The sequence below is a fragment of the Osmerus mordax genome, chromosome 15 (assembly GCF_038355195.1).
Source record: "Osmerus mordax isolate fOsmMor3 chromosome 15, fOsmMor3.pri, whole genome shotgun sequence".
Lineage (NCBI taxonomy): Eukaryota > Metazoa > Chordata > Actinopteri > Osmeriformes > Osmeridae > Osmerus > Osmerus mordax.
In genome coordinates this window covers 11,635,162-11,657,300 of record NC_090064.1, presented here as the reverse complement: position 1 = coordinate 11,657,300, position 22,139 = coordinate 11,635,162, and the positions used below count along the sequence as shown (strand labels likewise).

At 43.8% G+C, this 22,139-nt stretch overlaps 2 protein-coding genes across 2 annotated transcripts; both read right to left on the bottom strand.

The window, feature by feature from the left end:
- Positions 1-695: 695 nt before the first annotated feature.
- sox17 (SRY-box transcription factor 17) lies at positions 696-2,966 on the bottom strand. Its single transcript, XM_067251634.1, has 2 exons — positions 2,500-2,966; positions 696-1,994 (listed from the first exon to the last, which is right to left on the bottom strand). The coding sequence occupies exons 1-2, from the start codon at positions 2,804-2,806 to the stop codon at positions 1,084-1,086; spliced, it is 1,218 nt and encodes a 405-aa protein (XP_067107735.1). The 5' UTR covers positions 2,807-2,966; the 3' UTR covers positions 696-1,083.
- Positions 2,967-19,753: 16,787 nt separating this feature from the next.
- Positions 19,754-20,911, bottom strand: sox32 (SRY-box transcription factor 32). Its single transcript, XM_067252089.1, has 2 exons — positions 20,611-20,911; positions 19,754-20,418 (listed from the first exon to the last, which is right to left on the bottom strand). The coding sequence occupies exons 1-2, from the start codon at positions 20,909-20,911 to the stop codon at positions 19,754-19,756; spliced, it is 966 nt and encodes a 321-aa protein (XP_067108190.1).
- Between the last annotated feature and the right edge of the window lie 1,228 nt (positions 20,912-22,139).

The window sequence follows — 22,139 nt, the reverse complement described above, 5'->3', positions numbered from 1 at the left end:
TGCATAGGCAGTCATCATTAGAAGCGCACTTGGTCATTAGGTTTTTTTGGGCTGCTATTTATCAAAAATGTCTGCGGAAGAATGTATACACCTTATTTGTAAAAACAGGAGTGCCGTCAATATATGTATTGATACAACAGCTCAATTGTTTAGTATAGGTGTAGCAAGCACAATAATATTTAATGGCAAATACCATTAATCACAAGAGACTAAATCATTTACAGGCAGGATGTCCGGAGCATAAACCGTGCTCCCATGCTGGGAAAACAAGGCGCCATGTGTAAGTCAGCCCCTGAGATCACCTCTGCTCTCACTGGGACAGGAAACTGAGCAACTGACTGCTCACCACTGGGGAGAAAGCCAGCTTCCAGGTGAGGTGTGTTTTACCATGAGGTCATCAGGTTGGACCTGGTTGAAAAGATATCAATATAGTTACAACTGATCAGCATATTTGAGGAATTTGCTGACTCCACCAAGTAGGTTTTTTTAATTTAAAAAACTAACAAATATGTATCACGTATCACATGTATCACGACAAATATAGAGAATACATCGAAATTATGTGGCTTTTTATTTTATTTTAATTAAACAGCACTGGCCTGTAATAGAAATAGATCTTATTTGGAACATATGGTACAAATATTATTTTAACAAACTCATATCAAATCAAGACAAGATTCAACATTTAGGTTCAAAACTTTATTTTTCAAAAGTGCAAAAGTATAAAACACATATAAATTCACTTTGAAATAGTAGCTGTACATTTATTAAAACAAAATGCATTTATATTTCAGCTCAGGAGTATCCCACAAAAAAGATTATGAAAGCCAATGTGTGAACAATGATATCACATTACAATTATTCCTCTTGCTCCGTTGAAATACTAAAACCTTTTTTTAAATCAAGACCAAAATAACCATGTGTATTGCCGAACTGTTTTAAGAGTACACATATTTGTGTTGTCTTGGAAGGGCACTGGTGAGGTCATTAAAGACAGAGAGAGGTGTCAGAATGAGTGACACACGACTGAGTTCAACATATGCGGTGTTGTATTAGTTGACAGACAGACAGGCGGGGGGAAGGCTACGAGTTGTTGTAGTTACAGTAGTACACAGCTGTGCTGGCATCAGAGAGCACTGAGGATATGAGGCTCTCGGGTCCCTGCATGTTGGCCTCATGTGCCCCGTACGCCAGACCTGTCATGTCCGCCCGGACTGACGATGAGTTCAAGTACTGCTCAAACTCACTGCGGTCCACCTCCCCCAGCAGCTCTGATGGGTGCATGTGCTCCACACTGTCCGCTGAGTGGGTGTGGGAGTCTGGTGGGGGGGAGAGCTGTCCTGCTCCGTGGCTTGCGTGGCGTTTAGGGTGACTGGGATTACAGTGTTGGCTGTAGTACATGGCCAGGGGGTTGGGGCAGCCCATGAAGGATGGCGGCAGGGGGGCAGCTTGGCCTGTCTGCTCGGGGGCTGGGGAAAGGTGTCTGTGGAGGAGTGGGGTACTGTGGTGGTTGGTGGTGTGGTGGTCCTGGGGTGGGTACTCTGCTCCCTGTGAGTGGTAGGCGTACGTGGGCATCACGTGGCAGTCCTCCTGTGAGTGTGGAGAGTAGAACATGGAGTCTGTTTCCACAGCGTCCAGCGGGGAGGTGTCGGGGGTTGGCAGGCTGTAGGCTTCGTAGGAGCCCCCGCCCAGGGCCTGAGCATCACGGTAGTGGCTGAGAGACTGTGGGGGTACTTGGTAGCCGTGCTCGTGGTAGCCCAGCCCCAGTCCTTCCAGGCAGACACGGCCATCCCCACTCAGTGAGGCGCCCTGGTGGTCAGACACCCCGTGAACCAGGAACCCAGAGTCCAGACGCTTAATCCTCTTGACCTGCTTCCTCCGCCTGGGCCGGTACTTGTAGTTGGGGTGATCCTGCATGTGTTGGACCCGCAGCCTTTCCGCCTCCTCCACAAAAGGCCGCTTCTCTGTCACAGGGAGGGCTTTCCATGACTTTCCTGCAGATCAAGAACAAAGTTGTACATCAGACATTGCACCATCAGGCATGCAGTCTGGTGATATGCTCAAAAATAGCCCATCACCATTTTAGCATCCACACAGGGAACTTCAGAACATCACTGTCAGTTAAGGTCGGTTATGGTGGAAGGGTATAACAACAGTGTTCACTTCATTAAGTTGATTAATTTAAGTTGTTTAACATCATAATACACAAAATGTATATCCAATTAAAATAAGACTGCTTACAAGCCTAACCCATATCAATACATTGATATATGAATTGTTCATGTTCATTTTTCTTAGTACTATAATAATCTACTATAATAAATGTGGCTATAAAAGCGATTACACGTGTAATGCGTAAAATCGAGAGTTTTATAGGTGAAGTAGACGCAGTAAATTAAACATGGGCTATAATATGAATGCAACAGATCTGTAATGGGTACATCACATCGTTGGCAATAAGACAGAACTCAGGATGTATACAAAAGTAACATTTCTTACCTAGCATTTTGCTCAACTCCGCATTGTGCAGGTCCGGGTTCTGTTGCGCCAGCCGCTTGCGCTCATCCTTTGCCCAAACCATGAACGCGTTCATGGGTCGGCGGATCCTCGGCTCACTCTTGCCACGATTCTGGTTCCCGGAGTTGGATGCACACGACTCGTTTTTCACTTTGGTTTCCCCGAGAGGGCTGATAGAGTCTGTCGGCCACGTACAGTGTCCGTGTCCCATTCCAGGCATCATAATTGACATCGCACTCCTTGCCTGGTTTTGATCGTCACTGGCGTAACCCGCATCGGGACTGCTCATCTCTGTCCAGCTGTGAGTTATCGTGGACCACCAGTTTTCTTCGCGCAAAAAAAAGGCAAAACAGAAAAATTGCTGTTTACTTACAGGCTGTGGAAATATTTGAAAGCTACAAAGATAATTCGCAATACTCAACTTTTCCAGAGTAAATTGAAAAAAAACGATATGGTCTCAGTGCAGTGAGACTGAACTAGGGGACTATACTGCCTCTCCTAACCAAAGATTCAGAGGCTTTAAGCGCAGAGACAACCAATCGCAATGGGGTGGGAGTGCCCACTACGCCAAAGGTGTAAAAAGTTTATAGTAACCCGCCTTCTCGGCTTTTTTGGAGAGAGATAGAATGGACAAGCACTGTTTGGCTTGTCTAGAGGTTCAACATAAATCCCCCCAAAACACACGATTTTTTTGGCGTGTGTTAAATGAATTAACTTTCCAGAACAGCATATGGCCTAATGTTTGATAAACATTGGATGTAGGCATTCAAAGCCAACAACTCGAATTTGTGTATTGTAATGATCGTTTTTTAAACTGGTGGTACATGTCTATGCAAAACATGATCTATAGAGAAATTAACACATCAGTCTGTAGACAGCCATTGCTCACAGACGTTAACCTTCGAAATTATGTCAATGAAAACGGCGTTAATTGACGATTATAAATGTGTATAGGAGACTGTATGCTAGTGAATGGGACATAAGTAAGTTGGGGAAGAGTAGACATTGACTAGATAAACACCAATTGTATATGTCCTTTGTAGTCTGCAACATGAAAACCCACGTTTGAGGAACCACAAGGCTTCTGAACGGTGGTGGGAAGTGCGTATACGCACGAACCCACCTTTAACACAACAGTCCGACTGGATTTTGCCAAGCGTGATTGCTGCTTGTCCTGAGACCAAAATGTTCTATAGAAAATGAGAAATCAAAATGTTAATAGAAAATGTTGGACAAGGAGCTTTTGGCAAAATGTGGTCGGGCTATGGGCCCTAGTGGTGATGATCAGACAGAAGAGTGAAAAGTAAGATTTTTGCAAAACATGGAAGGACAAACAACTAAAAGACAACCACAACCCCATTTAAAGTAGGAATTTTTATAAGACAAAAATCACTTATTGTTTCCTGTTACCATATGTTACCAGATTGTTTCAATACTCTTTAAAACATTGCATATTCACAACTCTTTCTTATGTCCAGTAAACGGTACTCAGCTGATACCCTTTATAAGAGGGCTTGAAAACCAAATGGTTAAAAGAAGCACTGCTGATATATTAGTTTGGAACACAACAAACCAAGCAGCCCAATTGTCCCTAGTGGTCAGAAAGAACCCTGCAGACTTGCAGACTACCTTGTTTTCTTATCAGTGCATGCAAGGCTTAACCTGTCCGCTCTGTCTTCCCTCTGCCCGTCCTCTGATTCCCATCATGCAATGTAAATATGGTCCGATGCAATGTGTCAGACATGGGCCTTTCCTCCCAGAGCCTGACAGGTCAAAAAGAGCTGACAGAAACATGAGATGCCTGTGCAGCCCCTCTGTGCCCTGTGCAGACAGGAGCAGGCGCTCCAGAGAGCCCTGGCTGACCCCCCAGGGGCGTTGGAGGAGGGCGATGGCGGGGCGGGGGGGTCTTGCTCAGTCCCAGCCCAGCACGGGGACAGGATCTGGCCTATAATACTGTCATCGTGTATTTTACCACTGATGACCTGATACAGTTTCCCCCCACAAGCCCCAAGAGACTGCAGTGAAACTGTGTGTGTAAGTGTGTGTGCGTGCAGTGACTCTCTCTCTCTCTCTCTCTCTCTCTCTCTCTCTCTCTCTCTCTCTCTCTCTCTCTCTCTCTCTCTCTCTCTCTCTCTCTCTCTCTCTCTCTCTCTCTCTCTCTCTCTCTCTCTCTCTCTCTCTCTCTCTCTCTCTTGCTCAGTGTGTGTGTGTGAGAGGAGAGAGAAATGCTTTCGTTTGATGGGAGAAGTCATAAAGTCTGGTGTCGCGGCCACATTTCCTCTACAAGGTGAGGTTCAGAGTCAACCCAGAGGAGGGAAGGGGCGGGGGGGGCGGCAGTACAGGGAGGCGACACGCCTTGAGCCCCCCCCCTCCCTTCTCCCTTGTCCCCCACCCCGTGCCTGGGGAGTCTGGGGCTGGGTGGGGGCCAAGGCTCTCGACGCCAGCCTCTGGGCTCCGCGCTCAGGGAGAGGTCACTCGGCTTGCTTACACAATGGCATTATCTCAGTTCCAGCCTCGGCTACTGCAGCGGTGAGCACTTCCTGTCGCTCCGCAAGCACTTCCTGTCCTTGGCGCAGCAGCACAAACTGTCCGCCTTCCAAGCGAGGTTCTGACACACAGTTGAGTTGCTGGTTGCCAGACCCACTGTATAAATGTCCGTGGGCGTCTTTCTTGGGAATTGCACAATGCGATTTCTGGCTCCCTTTGTGTTGAGTTGCGAGGCAGTAGTGTTAGTTTAAATCACTGGGACGGAAGACGTATATATGTTAGCACTCTGCTCAGGTCCCCAGACACTCTACAGTTGTAAAGGCATGAACTTGGTCTTTGCTAAAGGAGGCCAAAGGGTTACCAATTGGCTAATCATTTAAGTCCAAGCTGACTGTGAGCTAATTATTAAGGTGGCTATGAAGGCAAAAATTAAAAGCACATATTTATAGATTCAAAGTTACCAATGGCATGATAACTATAAAGATAAAGGTGAGCTGTTGGTACCAACATTATTTTTTAAATGATTGAGTACAACATTAGATGGTTCAATTTGATAAATTGGACCTAATCAATTCCTATTTGTGGCAACATATCTATCTTTCGATGAGATCTCATCAATCTCAGTTACTGTAAGAAACAATTAATGGTAATCTGGTAAAAGAAGTTTGATAAAAGAAAAAGTGTGACTGACAGAACGTTCATACTGTCAGATCCTCCTGCACCTGGCCTGATGGCACAGCGAGGAGACGGTGTCATCAGGAATGGGGGATGAGGGAAGGAGAGAAGAGGTGGTGGAGGAGGGAGCAAGTACTGTAACAGGTGCTGGGTTGAGGAGAAAAAAAACCTGTTGCCTTTACTTCATTGTGATCATCACTGAAAATAGAAGTCACACCTTCACTGACGCAAGGAGTAAACGTAAATGTCAGTTTGTGAAGTTTGTGAAGTCAGACTTACATTTAGTCATTTAGCAGACGCTCTTATCCAGAGCGACTTACAGTAAGTACAGGGACATTCCCCCCGAGGCAAGTAGGGTGAAGTGCCTTGCCCAAGGACACAATGTCGGTTTTCACGGCCAAGAATCGAACTGGCAACCTTCAGATTACCAGCCCGCTTCCCTAACCACTCAGCCACCTGACTGCCTGACTTAATCCCCATCTCCATTTATGTTCAGTATCATTTGCAGAGATGTTTTGTGCTGTATGTTTTATTCCTTCTGTGTTGTATATATGTTTGAATGGTGGAAGTGTCATTCATGCATGCTGCAAGTTAATGTAATTTATTTTCCTGAAAATGAACTACACAAGACTGATAGCATAATTGAAAGGTCAAGGGTCAGCTCATGCTGAGATGACGGTTGTGAAAGCGGGCTGGTTGACTGTGGTTGGGGCCTTTCCCCAGTTCCCTGTGTTTGTGGTTCTAGAGTCTGAAGCTGAGTGATCTGAGTGATTCTTTAATGTTTATAAGAGCACCTTTTACGGATAAAAGGGTAAAGTGACAAATGGTCAGTGGTCCCTGAGAGAGAGAGAAAGAGAGTCTCTATCTGTCTGTATGTGTGTTTTTGTTTGTGTGTTATGGTGGGGGGGGGGGGGGGTAGTCCCTCTCAGGGGATTTCTGGGAACATGCGGTGTGGCAGGAGCCCACACCGCAAGCCTGAGGAAAAGGGGTGCACAAGGATGTGTGTGTTAGAGACTAGCACAACACATAGGAAACACTGTCCGCTCTCTTCTCATTGTTCTGGAGGCGTTAATCTGTCAGGGATCTGCTGGGAATCAGGTGGGAATCTCCTTGGGCATGCCATTGTTACTGGCTTGTCTGTCCCATGAGGGACATGGAGCATGTTGTTAGCCAACCCCATAAACACACACACACACATGTAAACACACAAAATAGACACATTCCCACTAACTCACTCACACACTCACACACACACACACACAGACACACACACACACAGAAGAACACACAAAACAGACACACAGCTACAAACACACACTCCTAATGGTGAAACCATCTCCTTGGTTTATCATTGGTAGCCTGGATGATTAAACCTTTTATTGTTTACCTCCGAAGGGTCCATCCTCCTTAACTCCCTGTCTCGCCTTCAACTCTCCTTCTGTTTGATTCCACTGATTCTCGGATCCAAGACAAATCTTCAATATTACTTTACTCATGCTAACATGCGGATGTTTGGAAATTGTTCACCAAAAGTTGTGATGACCTCTGGAATCGTGACCGCCTGGGGCCTATCAACAATAAGACGGAAAGGAAAAGTTAAATAATCAAAGTCACTTCCCTGAGTACATCTATGGTAAGGTTATTTCAATTATGTTGCAGAAAATGAATATGTTTTTCTAAAACTGACGTTTTAAGTGACCGGTACAATAATAATGTCAAGTTTGTGTCAATGTCCTATGTATCAAAAAAGAAAAAAAAAGTAGTTTCATTAAAGGTCAATTTACCTGGGAGAAGATAAGAAAGACTACATTAAATGACTGGAATGCAGCCAGGTTTGGGGTTAATATGCTAGTTTGAGGTTCATTACTAATCCTGACCCTCAGTTGTCTTTGATACCTACCATCCATGTGATTGATTAGTAAATCTGTCATCACTATTCTTTCACTTCCACTGGTGGGAAAAATTAGAAAAGCCTAGCACATAAATCATCATCTATTTATAGTCTCATGATTGGATGGTGAAATCACAGGGGTTACCGGGGAAAGGGAAAACCCAAGGTTTCCTTACCCAAATGACCAGGGAGGTCAGTCCCAAGGGAGGGCCGTCTCTTTCATCTCCACCATTTTACTGCCCTGACCTTAATACTCTCCACCAATGACCAGGGCATTGTCTTAGCTAGGGCTAATTGAGACCAGTGTTCATCATTTTTATGACTTTATCCGTGAAGACAGAGGTATGGCTGACTTCCTGACTTTCCATGCTCCAATGTGGACCAATCGCGTTATTAGGGTCAACGGCAGGCTCCAATCACACATCTTTGGATTGTTCTGGCCAATGTAAGGATTGTTCCCGAACTGATAACACACGTTTATTTTAAGTTCTCTCTCCAAGAGTAATTTGTCTTTGACCCATAAGCATCGCCGTAAAAAATAAAACTACCCAAGAAACCCCTAGTGAAAAAAAAGTTGAAAAAAATAACTTTTAAAGTATAAATCAAGTATTACAATTAACGTAATTATTTCTGTGCCTAAAAAAATCGGACAAATAAAACAAGACTCATTGATATGGGGAATTTACAGAAAAAGAGAAGAGAAACAGATCATCTTAAAACAGCAGTGTTGTTCATCAGACACCAAGCAGCCACACAAAGTGACCTCCACAACTTGACCTGTTTTTGACCCCTTTACCCAAAGAAGTCCCTCAATCCATCTAATCTGTTGCAAACCCGCTGGGACAATGCATGAACACCAGATTACTGTTCATTTTCATCCCTGGTTCAACAGCAAACTGTAGAGATAAATGTGTTTTAATCTGTGTCGGATGCAGCAGTGGCGATGAGCCCTGATATGAGTTAATCACTAATCTCAGACCCAGGCTTATATCTTTGAATGGGTGGGCAAAGACAGTGGGGCCTTTGTATGTGACAATCAGGGTGTGAATCGACCACCAAGGCAATCAAACACTGTCCACCCTTTCATGTGTGCCCTTTGCCTTGTCAAGGTGCTAAAGCGTCACCGCAGAACAAAACGCTGACACCCCCCCAGGGTGCTAAACAGACACCGTGTTGGCTGGGGGGTATTGAAGGTGATCAATAGTGTGTGATCAGTAAGAATCCCTGGCACAGGCCGGGCTTCTGTCGATCAATACAACAAAGCACGAGAGCTGGAAGGGAAGAATGATCTCTGGAGCTGCAGATAAAGAGGAAGACCACTGGATCCCCCTTGAAACACTCCTGCAGGTGCAGACTTCTGTGTCAATACAATACAGAACAGAGTGGACTCTGAGACTGTCTTATGACAACAGCTGCATAGCACTGTAATGATGTAACAATAAATTGTGTGGTGTGTTGTTTTGATTTACATTTGGTCATTTAGCAGACACTTTTATCCAGAGCGACTTGCAGTAAGTACAAGGACATCATTTTGCACGGCTAGGAATCGAACCGGCAACCTTATGATTACTAGCCCGATTCCCTAACCGCTCAGCCACTTGACTCACAAATATGTCTTTGTTGGGTCTTTATTGCTCACATGATAATGTGTTGAAGTTATGTGTCACTGACATAACACGTCAATACTGGTTTCCAGAACTTCCTCACAGACCAAATGGACTTCTGTTTTGGTTATTTGTGGTTAGTTAGCTTGATACTACTGTCTCTTCATATCCTCTTTACACAATCAAAACCAACTATTAATGGTGTTAATGATCCCACCGTAATACTACATTTGGGAGATTTTTGATTAAATTACAAATCGATGTTAGGACTTCTTTGCAAGGTATTTTCGTTGGTATTTTGCCATTCCAAACAACATTTCGTATTTTTCTGCATCAAGCTATTACTGTATGCATCTCTAGCTGAAGGGGCATAAAGTGAGATTCTATTGTCCTGTATGGTGTTAGGTAAAGCACATGGAGGACAGGAGGAATGCGTCCTGTGTTGTTTTCACACAGCTGTGGTTTTATGGAGGAAATGCACTGAGTGTGAGTGCTTCCTCCCGTAGCTGTTCCCTTTACTCTAACGGGGTAAAGAAACAAGTATCACAGACAGGAAGACTACTTCATACCTGCTTCTGATTGACGAACGCGGAAGACTGCAGGGAGACTGCAACAGTGGAAAAAAATCCCACAAGTAGCTTGTACCTAGACAATTAATATTCATAGATTTTCAATCATATCTTTAAACAGATGGCTGGGTGCCAATAATCATTGTGAAAAACAGTACCTGCCCTGTGAAAATGTACCGATTTTTTCAGACTGACACTGACACTTTTTTTCTTTTTCTTTCTTATCGACTTTGGGTGTAAAGTGCAATTAATATGCCATACAGTGGCTAAAAATATTACCCCTCCAAATCATATGGTAAATTTCTCTTTTGCCTTTAAGTTCCCTGACATGCATGGTTAGGAATCTTTTTTATCAACACTTCAGCTCAGATATCTCCTTTATCTTAAACATCAAGGGAATGCTTTGCTCAGGTTAACTTCTCAGTCTGCCTGATGTTGGAACAGAGATTATCTACTCGCAGGTAATTTACACACAATGGTCTGGAGTGTCACTATCAACCCATCACCCTCACCAAGTCAGTGCACCATGGACACCTTAACCTCGATGCGAAAGGTCACAGCACTGTGCTCAGCACACAACTATGTTTATAAAACACTCCATACATTAAATTCCAACAACTTTGTGTAAAATATTTGTTGTCCTTCTAATGGTTCATGAGTGCTCAAATCATATTTTACAATAGAAATCCATTCACTTCTGGTGTGACAGCACAGTGTCAGAATCAAGTCACAACACTGACACCCAGTTTACTTTTGACCTTTCAACCTATCCCCAGTGAACAGCATCAGCTGCTGAACTTCCCCGTGTGATATTCTCACAAGATAAGAAGGTAAACATACACACACACAAACACACATCAATACCATTATCTTCACTCAATACAGACAAGCATTTTCCATGCATCCTCACATTCTGAGAGTAAAGCTGGAGACCTCGAATGAACTTCTTCACAGTGAACTCCAGGCTCTAATATTGCGATCAATGGACATCAAGTGGACCTTTAACTTTGCAGTTATTGTTGCATTTGTGAAACAGGTTAGGCTTTCTGGCTCAGAACCATCCAAAACATGTCTTATCGCTTGAGGGGTCTGAGGAGTATGGGTCCTTATCTGATGGCCTTGTGGCCTTACAATAACACAGGCTCTATCAGGGCCGGGCAGGCCGTTATCTGGCAACACTGCCATACAACAACAATAAATACAGCATGCAAACCACACACACACACAGACCCACAAGCACATGCTAGCACACATGCACTCACACACCCAGTCAAGATGCGCATGGCTCTGGGTGTGCATTTACCAACCACTAGAGAGGCATTCTGGCATTCAACAAAATGACTGATGACAGGAACAAATCAATGTGAGGAGGAAGTATGTTCGAAAGATAATGTCATATAGCATACAAGAAACTCAAAAGATGCACACGGTAAGTGACGTTCTAGTAGGCTGGTATTCTGGTAGGCTTCATTATCTTCTGTCTGAACTTTAAAGGAATAGTAGGATTTTTTAATAAAATAAATCATGTCCCCTAAAACACCTTGTGTGAGTTTATGAGGCCTTCCGAGAGTTGTTTAGCAACACACAGCTCAGTAGCAGTGAAATGACAATAAAAAAAATTGGAGCGGGCGAATACTTTCCAGTTATGCCTTTCGTGGTGAGGTGAGCCTTCTTCCTTGACTTTTTGTGTCAATCAAACTCGAACTGGAGGAAAGTGCAGGGGTTAATTGGGGGCACTGTTTCTCATATTTATTTTATTTTATAACATTACCTAGTGCATCTTTTAGTCAGTCTATCTCTGTATACTTTTATGAGATTGTGTTGTGATACAATAATAAGCTACTAATTAGCATTCCTGTTACTGTACAAATCGACACATTGACTCATCATTGTCAGACAAGAAATGGTAGTCATGATGCAATAATGCCATTATCAGACACAGCTTTGTTTATAGTCACACTTTTATGACATCAATAGCACTTCATGGGATGCAAAAAATAAAAATGTGTACAATGTCATAGATGATAATAACACACTGTGCTGTACTTTCTCACTGTGAGAACCACAAAGATTTCCATGTCTCCTCTGAGATGACACATCAATGCACTCCCTGTGATTTATAATGCCCAGATTTGCAGAGTAAATCAGAGCTGCTGATTTCCTCCATGGAGAGGAAACCTCCTTCAGAGGAGAAGGTGCTGATAATAACCCCAAAGAGCCCTGGGCTTCCTCTCAGATAAATAAAATGCATAAATAAAAACACATCCGAACACTCGAGATTTATTGTTTCTCATTGGGCTGTGAAGTAGTGAACCATATTGTTTATAATAAATAAGTCCAGCAACAGGTTTGGCCCAGGTGGTTGACGGGCCCCGGGATATCCCCCTCTGTGGCCCCCTCAGGCCCCCTCCCTTACCTACGCCCCCCAGTCCCAGGAACTGTAGCAGAATGCTTCCATTTAAGGCGGTGGTGGCCAAGGAAAAGGGGGGAGGGCAGAGGGGGAGTTGCTGGGCTGACTAGGCTGAACCCCTGTCACGTTTTCTCTAGTGATAAGAGCCGGAGCAGGAAGACGTAAGAGGGCAGGAAGGAAGAGAGCTCAGGCCTCTGGAAGAGAGAGAGAGAGAGGGGGGGGGGGGGGAGAGACAGAGACAGAGAGGGGGAGAAAAAGAGAAAGATGGAGAGAGACAAAGAGGAACAGACAAAGAGACAGACAGGGAAAAAGAGAGACAGGAGGGGAGAGAAGAAGTGGGGCAGAGGGAGCGAGAGAGGGGAAAAGGTGAGAGAGAGCAAGAGAGAAAGATAGGGAGAAAGAGAGGGAGGGACAAGGAAAAGGCTGCAAAGGTTGAGAGCAGAGGCCGCAGAGGGGAAGTGGACAAATGACTAAATTTGGTCAGTGAGGCCAGAGTTGGTTAGAGGAAACACTCACCTACACCTGTTTCCCAGAACTCTAGCAGACCACACAATTACCAGGATATCAAGCATTATGACTATTAGTTTTTTTTTTTACATTGTTTACATAGCTGCAGCACTAGATGCGGTTGCAGTAGTGTTGTGTTAGGGTTGTAACAGAGATGTCAACGACTGTTGATCAATCTGCTAATCAATCTGTTAATATGAACCTACAAAGTTTCAAATTCACTCAGTGTGAACTAGATTAAGGAATGAGATTATGTACTATAAACATACCTACCCCACTACCTCAACACACTGATGCACCTCCACTAAATTAACATTCAAAACCAAACAACACCTCCAATTTGACAGCAATGTTTTTTGTCGCCATGGTTACTTTGAATAATCAATATGTTGAGGAGAACCTGTCTGCCCAGTCTGATCCAGTAAAATGACTGCAGAGGGACTTTTGTGAAGTCAAAGGTGAGAAAGGCAGAAGCTCTCTTCCACCACATACACACACACACACACACACACAAATATCTCTGTATTTCCCCTTTTTTTTAATCAGTCTGTTCATCTAAAAAGGATTTCTCTATTCTGAGAGTTTTAATCCAGGGTCTGTGTTAATCTCCCAAACTCTGGGATTGGAAGGGAGGATGGCCGGGCGCATCAAAGCCACTCAACTTCGTCCTGCTCTCACAATTACAGACACAAACATCAAGGTGACCAATAAATAAAGCTCTCATAATGCCTCTTTGGAAATTAATTTTGCGGAGCTCAGTGAGAACTGCCGATGGTCAAGTAGGTCAAACAGTCACAGCTGTTTTTTGTTTATTTTCACGGTATTTTCCTGTCTGATCAAATATGCTTAGAGATTGAAGTAGATGATGGCCCCAAATGTTATGAACGTCGAGTCAAGTGTAAACTGGGTGCTGCGAGATCTGACCTCATATCAAGGGGTTTGTGTATTCTGGCTAACCCTCTCAGGACTATGGCTCTGGAAGTACAAGTCAGTACTGACCCTGAGTCTAATAAGTCTTGCTCCTGTCTCTCTCTGTATAATTCAGTTCTGTGCACTTAGATTTCAGTTAGAAGAAACAAATTTGAGGATCCATGATCTAGGTGGACCTCAACACGTAGAGAATGAATGGGCTGTGCTGTACAGTGAACCAGTCATCAGAGTGAGCCCTCCACTGGAGTCTACAGGCATTGCAGCAGGACTCTGCTGCAGTGCCTGTAGTGCTGTAGTGCTCCCTTTAGGATAACCCATCTTAAAGGGAGCTTTTTCCAGTGTGCAATCTATTCCTTATGGGGATAGCCCATCATAACAAAACAGACTGCATAAATGTAGCAGCATTACAATCAGTTGTCATGTCAACTTGTCATGTCAGGACAACATCATGACGATAAAAATGCAGAGGAGAATCTCTCCGTGGGACACCCTGGAATGCGTGTGTGTTCGCTGCTTCCTGCACGCACGTGTGTGTTTACCTGAAGTTGTGAGAAGTAAAGGATTCTTCATCATAGATTAATTTGATTGTATGATTGTACAGCGCTGTAGTTCACAATGTTATTTTAAACATGCTTCATAGATAAACGTGATGGATTGATATGGAACATATTTATGTGGAACTTTAAATAAGCAATATGAGACACATACTGTGTGATTATATACATATAAAACATGCCAAAATATATATCAATCGAAGAGCAGCAACATGAAGACACACTATGAACATAATTGTACTGTATATAAATGTAAGTTTGACAGTCTTGTGACCGATCAGACTATCTGGTCCCAACAGTCTCCGGCAGGGAGCCCAGAGCCACCCCACCTCCTCAGTATCCCACCGAGATGAGTTTATGGGCTGAGAATCAGAGCACTGCTATCAGGTACAGGTTCCTCCCTGGCTGCCTCTAAGCAGTAAATAAATATGAGCCTATTGTATTCCTGTTGCCTAACTGTCCTTGCTCTCCCATGCTGAGTAAACGCACACATACAATGGGAGGCCGGGCCGTTCTGTCATTCCCATCCCCCCTGGATTGCCACTCCAAGACCTCAGCATGGGAAAGTGGCAGTTGAGGAAAGGAAAGGCCAACAATAAGGTGAACTGCAGCCCAGGGATCTCCTTGAGATGTTTACACGAAAATGGCCTGCTTAGCGAGTCAGCTGGCTCTTAAAGCACTTCTGCTTCGCTGAAGTCCCTGTGCTCTGGTTTGCTTCTAGCTCTGACTGGTCAAACGCTAGGATGTTAAAAGTGCTGTGTCCTTGTGTATGATATCAAAGTATGAACTTGTGAAGTAAAAATGAAATAACTCAAGCCATTGTTAAAATGTGTTTATGTGAGTTTCTGGGAGGGCATGACCATAAAACTGAAAGTTGGGAGGATTGCTGGCCAGGCCACCTCAGGGTGGATGGCTTCCTCTACCATTACTCCACAGGAAGAAGGTGGACAGGACCTGCTCATATGCCGACAGTTCCTTGCCTGGAAGAATGAGAGAGGCCTTGAGCGAGAAAGAGGCGAGGTACCCCCCTCCTTTAGGGAGCACATTACTCAGCTGACCACCCCCCTCACTCCACTGGTCTCGGGGGCCCAGCCCAGACCTGCCATCACAGGGCACATGCGGGCACAACCAGTCTCGTGCGATGCCCGATGACATACACAGAGTAGTTTTCCAGATTGGTTTTCCTGCCGCTCCAGCTGCAAGTGGGTCAGGCAGCACAGGAAGAATAACAGAGGTTGCCGGCAGGTCCGCAGAACGCAGCCTTTACAAACACAACACAAATACAAGTTGAAAGGCGCTGTTGCTCGGTCTAAGAGGTTTAGCGAGAGGGTTGACGGGTTGAGGGTTTGAAGGGGGGGGTTTCTACTCTCCCGACACCACCAGTGACTCAAAACCCCCTGTCAGTCAACCCAATAGAAAGCCATGCTGCCCTGAATCTCAACTCCACCCAGATGCCCCTGTACAACCCCACACAGCCCTGAAAGCCACATCCCACTAAATCAAAAGTCTGAAAACATGTTATTTACCACAGTGTATAATGCATACTCCTCTCAACACATACAATTCTGCAAAGTCATGAACGCACATTCATCTGCCAGTTAGCTTAACTGAAAGGACGTGTCTTTCTTTTCACAGGTAGGGTCTCCCAGGTAGCCAGGTCCCTGGTTGATAGGACATAGGTGACAGGACATTGGCATACAGTTCAGAGAGGACCATATCACTGACGCTTGCTCGGTTAAACCAATTACTAGAGGTGTTAAAGTCCTGATGTCAACAAAAAGCAGGTGCATGCTACTGAGAGGAGCAGGAGGTTGAGGAGGAAGAAGAAGAGGAGGAAGAAGAGGAAGAGTAAAAGGATTTGGAGGAGGAAGATGGGGGGAGGAGGAGTGTGATTGGTTGAGAGGAATGCAGTTCACCATGACTCCTGGGAGGGCCATTGTATGGAAAGACAAACTAACACACACACACATACCGAATTCACACATCATCAACAGATTCCTTTTACCCCAAACACTAACAGGTCAACCAGACAGTTAAAATTCCCAAGACAGATCAAAGACTGTTAGAGGAACTGTCATGTATTGGAGCAGGACTGATAGTATGGTTGTGTTCGTCGAAGTACAATACAATTTAGGTGTTTGTAAAGGGTTACTTTAGGGTTTAGAGGAGGCTTAGGATTTATTTGATGGTTCAAAGCAGCATGTTAGAAGTTGGATTACCTATTAGCTAATAAATACTTCTCTCTTTCTCACAACTTTCATCAAAGTAATAAGATGGCTCTGTAACCCAGCATTTTGCTGTTGAGTGTTTCAGGTGCATGTTGTTTGGAAAAAACAGGGAATCCTTTGCATGGCGTGTGGACATCTGGATGAATCATTAAACCATTGCGATCACGCAGACAAACACCACCCTCTCCTAAGGCACACACACACGTACTGTCTCTCTCTGTCTCTCTCATACAAACACACGCATGCACTCTCTCTGTCTCCCTCTCTCTCTCTCTCTCTCTCTCTTTCTCTCCCTCCCATACACACACTAACACACTAACACACACACACACTCATATACATACCATTACATTTAGTCATTGTGTTCTCATTAGGCTTAAGGAAGAGGTGTGATGTTATTTCCAGAGAAAGGGACATGGGTCCAAAGTTAGGTAATGATAATGAATGATCTCAGGTTTGCGTATGAAGCAAAAGCTTCTATTTAACTTTTGTTAAGTCATAGCTTCATGTAAGTTATTGATATAAAACCACACACATAAACACCATATATATCTAACTCTCCCACAAACAAACACACAGACACTAAACACACACTCCTGTAAGTAAGCATTGTGTATAGTTATGGACTCCTACGTGTTTTGTTGACAGGCTTTAGAAGGCTGTGATAGAGTATTGTATTTGCCCAGCAGGCCACTGGGACACACCCAAGTACCCTATTCTATTCTGAGTGTGTGTGTGTGTCAGGCCCCCTTCACTGGTAATCAGCTGTCTGATGCCCTGGCAGCATCTCCCAGTGTGACCGCTGTCTCCCAGAGGAGAGGAACACAACTGCCTGCTTCCGTGTTCCAGCCGACAATCAAAGTACGAGTTCAGGATGTTCTTTTAAGAATCAAATTAGATACGTGTCTTAGATTCTTTGAACTTATATAAAGATCAGTCAGAAATGTCCCAGTAATTACATTCTACTCATCCACATACCATCCACATAAACTCATCCTCGAGGTTCATATGTCCTCTTGCCCAGTCCTAGGCCACATGGACCTGTGAGACACACAGGTCAGTAATCGTTGAAGCTGTAGGACTTAGGGCTGATAGCCCTGATTGTCCAAATGAGTCCTTGATTAGAGGCATAATTAGACATAATTAAGTGTCACCATCAGATTTGCCATCAAAATCAGGACACATTCAGTTCAGACAATAATTGATTGAGTTTGGAGGTGATTTGATGGTGATTGGTCTAATTTGAAGCCAAGCCGCGGGACATGCCTGTACGTGACCTTTGTGAGAGATTACCATGGGTTCTCCCCACTAAAACACCTATCCTTCTTCCTGTCAGATTCCGTGAGGAGTTCATCATCAAGGCTCCCTGTTGTGGGTTAAGGAGACACAAGGATTGAAGTTACAGTAAGAAGCTTTTGAGTGTCTCACTTCGGAATGTTTCCTGTTACTGTTTCCTTGTCTTGTCTCGACAGTGGACACATTCCAGTGGGAAGAGAATTCACGGATGAGCACTATCTGAGCAGAACAGGCCCAAATTCACCCAAAATACACCCTGAGATTGAAGCAGGAAATTATTGATGACCTTCATGGACGAGTTGAAAGAAGAGCATGTTTAATTATAGTTCACTAAATCTGAAGAATGCACCATGTAAGCAAATACAGTTCTATTTTAAGGTCTACTGTAAACCTCCTGTTATTCACATATCAATATTTTACCTACATAATTCTAATATTTAGAGATTTAATATCTAACTATGTGACTGTTCGCGCTCTTGGAATGTCCACTCCAGACCATTTCACATTTCAAGCATAGATTCCATAAATTCTTTAGGACTGATAACAAGTTCTTCCATTCCTTAGTGGTCTAAGAATGGATTTCTAATACATTCCTCCCAACAACAAGACACGTATCACTTATTTATAATGATATACTATACATCTACATATATTCTGTGTCAAAGAAAATACAGTACATCATATTTAACGACGGTCAATCCTCATCCTCCTATTGAACCGTTGACAGCTCCAGACACCATCTTCTAAATGACTGTATGTTCAGTCTTTATTTCAGCATGTTTATTAATAAGCGTGGTATTATAAAGACTACCCACTCCTCTCAGGTTTGTTGTTGATCACATTTGCTGACGTTAACTTACTTGTTTATCCTTCAGGAAGTTCCTGAAACTGAATATTAATTGTTGCTAGGAGACCAAATCACACACCAGAGAAACACAGCTCCGTTCACCATGATGAGACCCATAGACCCAGAGAGGGAGGCATAGAGGGAGAAAGAGATTTCTGACCTCCCAAATTTCCTGTCCTTTTGAGATTGTTGTTGTATTTTACGTTGTGTTTTTGCCCGGGTGTCATGGGACCAGCCCTGACGTCAGGTATCTTCCGTTTATTCAGGTGGTGAAGGAATGGAAGTGCAGGTCCTCAGAGTCCTAATCAGCTCTCTCTCTGTCTTTCCTTCTCTCTCTCTCTCCACCCCCTCTAACTCTCTCTCGCTGCCGCCCCTCTCTGCTTTTCTACCCTCACTGCTTCCCCCTGTCTCTCTCTGTATCTCTCTCTGCGCAGGCAACTGGATCTTACCCCCTGGCCTTTATCAAGAACTTCCTTCCAACAAACCCCATAACTCATCTTATAATATTTCCTTCTGGGAGCCCACTCACGCTTGTGATGAGTTGGTTTGCCTGAGTAGTGATCTGGGGGAGGGGGTGGGGGGGGGGGGGGTGGAATGTGTCATGATGTGATGGGTTTCACTGTTGCAGTACTTATTTCTTGGCCAGTGGAGCTGACCTCGTGCTCTGCCTCCATGCAGGGCAGGGCTGGGTCTCTGCTCCCTGGCCAGCAGGGCAGGCTCGGAGATAAACATGTTCATGAATTAATAAACATTTGGCAGCCAATGGCACATGAGTCGGGAGATATTGTGTCGATATTTGGCATATTTTTAGAGCCTTTGTGAGATGTTTTAAAATGAAACAGGAAGTTGGGAAGTTTATGCCCCCAACACCACCCTACTTCCCTCCCTTAGCTAAGAAAGACAGAGAGCCAGAGATAAAGCTGTGTGTCAACAGCTTTGCCTCTGCCAACGGGTGAGCAATCAGCCTTACATTTGTTGACTTAACTAATAAATATCTTGAAAACAATTTATAACTGGCAATCCATCATCGCAAAAGCACCAGAAACTATTTTTGACCAAACTATATTCAAGACATTAATGCTTTCAGTTATTTTAGGTTAATTTATTGAAACAACAACATTTTATTAAACAGCACATGACACATGACACATTCAACATTTGAAAAAATATGCACAATTATAATAAAAGTAATACATTGAAAATAACTCCATAATTTACATCAACAATACAGTTTATTACTAAAAATGTCTTAGTCTGATCTGTTGGTGATAGCTTGATTCCATTGGTTCTGGTTTGTGTGAGGGTGGGCCTAGGTACTGTTCAAACTCACTTCGATCCAGATCATAGAGCATGTCCAGTTGGACCTGTTCAAGGTAGAACTCCAGGGTAGGGCCTGTAGAGTTCAACTGTCCAACACAGGGCATCATTTCCTTCTGCTCTCCCGGATGGCTAGGACATGCAGGGCTGGTAGCTCCATACTGAGGCACGTATTGCAGGCTGCAGTAGGACATATGAGGCTCTGCTGGGTAGGAAGGAGCACTGGGGAACATCAGAGACTTGTTTGAAAAGTCTGCTGCTGGTTCTGGGTTTTCCGACACGTTTGAAAAGGACCCGTGCATACTGGAGAATTGGGTGGAGGAGTCATGGAAGTTGGCTGAGGGTGCAGGGTATACTTGGTTCTGAAAAGAGTAGTTGAAGTCGTAGGGTATGGTGAGGCCCTTGGTGCAGAGTGTGAACACAGAGGCCTCCTCAGTCTGGGCTTTGAAGCCCTTCTTGGACTGCTTCTTCCTGCGAGGACGGTACTTGTAGTTGGGGTGGTCGATAGTGTGCTGCACTCTGAGACGCTCAGCCTCTTGCATGTAGGGGCGCTTCTCTGCCAAAGACATGGCTTTCCATGTTTTACCTGAAAAACACAGTGAAGTTAGTAATCAAACTTCATGAAAAACATTGAAACTGATTCCGTGTTCACAGGCAATAGACCTACCCCACATTTTTCAAGTATCAACCATCCAAAGTCAACCAATTGGTATTAATTATGTAAAAAAATAAAAATGTTTACTGTTTGAAAGTAAAATTGTATGTCAATGTAACCTACCGAGAATTTTGCTCAGGTCGGTATTCTCCAGTTCCGGGTTAAGCAGAGCCAGGCGTCGGCGCTCGTCCTTGGTCCAGATTATGAAGGCATTCAGGGGCCTTCTTACTCGAGGCTCCACCGATTTAGCCTCCGTACTGGAGCAGCTTGAGTCCGAGTTTACCGAGTGCGGACTGGAGGGGCCGGAGCCTGGAGACCGCACGTCTGTCACACTGGTGGACGACGCTGCAATGAAGTTTTCGCTTTCAAATATTGCCTTGGTTGCGCAAAGCTCAAAATCGGATTTAATCCTATCAAAGTACATGGTTACGTCTATGGGTTTGTCTGCTGAAGGCCGCTCTTATCCTCCAGCAACTGATGGAGACGGACTATATGCACTACATCCACCAATTGGAGGCCAGGAATGGATTAAGGTGTGAAAACCAGGTGTTTCCTCAAGTCAGAGAAAGATCTGGCTCAATCAACAGACGACAGAAACCAAATCTTTTTTTTATAACCTAATCTACAAGTGAAGTTAAAGATTTTGTGTTGTCAAATCAGTCCGACTTCGATTTCACATTATTCAATTGCCTATAGTCTATTTTACTTCTTCGATTTAAAGTAGCCTACATTAGGCTAGTGCATTATTGGCCTTGTTCTAGGATTACAGATAATAATGAATTATCGAAAGGAAAAGAATAGGATGTTAAAATGACTTTTAATTTCCTCATGAGATCAATGAAATCACATCACTTAAGATCAAAAAGGTTCCAACATCAAAGTTTTCTGGCGGAACTGGTTACTCATTACATCGACGCTTATCTAGCCCACTGTCTATCGAAGCACATTTTACAGGATTGAAACAAACAAGATCATCAAGGGAAGTTTATTATACGATTACCTGGGATAAATATTGACCTAACAAGCAAGATATCTAAATCTCGATAAGGACACATGACAAACTCAACTAGGAGTTTATCATATAGGCCTAGGGTTAATACAATAACCATTTTCTACAGTTAAATTGGTTGAATTCAGAAAGTTCAGATGTGATTTTACAAATAAAGAATGAAGGGCTATAACATAAGTAAACGGGCTATACAATAAAGCCTACATTCATCGTGTTAAGTACAAAAAGCATATGCAATAACAACTCTGGTTCAGCCTTGCTGTGAGATGCATGTTGTGCAGTGTCAGGTTTTCTGGAGTGATAAGGATTTGTACGGGAAGTTTTGAAAGGTCAGGAAGGAAAATAAAGTTCTAGACGTGAGTGGTAGCCTACAAGGGTGAGGTTAACTCTCTAGAGGACGGTTTTGTTTTCGTATAGAACGTGTATTTGTTCTCTAATATTGTTCAGCTAAATTGAGCCTTCAGTGGCAAACAGCAGTAGAGCATTTCGGCAGGCTGGAATAAACATTGTTAGGTATCTGTTCTGCAGGCTTGTCATTTGATGTGCTATCACATAGCCAGTCCAATAAACTTAACAAAAATCTCCTCGGTTTCAACGAATAGTCCGTCCTCACTTTGAATAGCCAAGACCACATTTGACAGTG

What these genes read in the sequence shown, in the direction of transcription:
- sox17 (XM_067251634.1), bottom strand. Translation starts at nt 2,806, where the DNA reads ATGAGCAGTCCCGATGCGGGTTACGCCAGTGACGATCAAAACCAGGCA. An exon ending in GGAGTTGAGCAAAATGCTAG is followed by an intron (nt 1,995 to 2,499) that starts GTAAGAAATGTT and finishes CTTGATCTGCAG; the next exon opens with GAAAGTCATGGAAAGCCCTC.
- sox32 (XM_067252089.1), bottom strand. Translation starts at nt 20,911, where the DNA reads ATGTACTTTGATAGGATTAAATCCGATTTTGAGCTTTGCGCAACCAAG. An exon ending in CGACCTGAGCAAAATTCTCG is followed by an intron (nt 20,419 to 20,610) that starts GTAGGTTACATT and finishes TGTGTTTTTCAG; the next exon opens with GTAAAACATGGAAAGCCATG.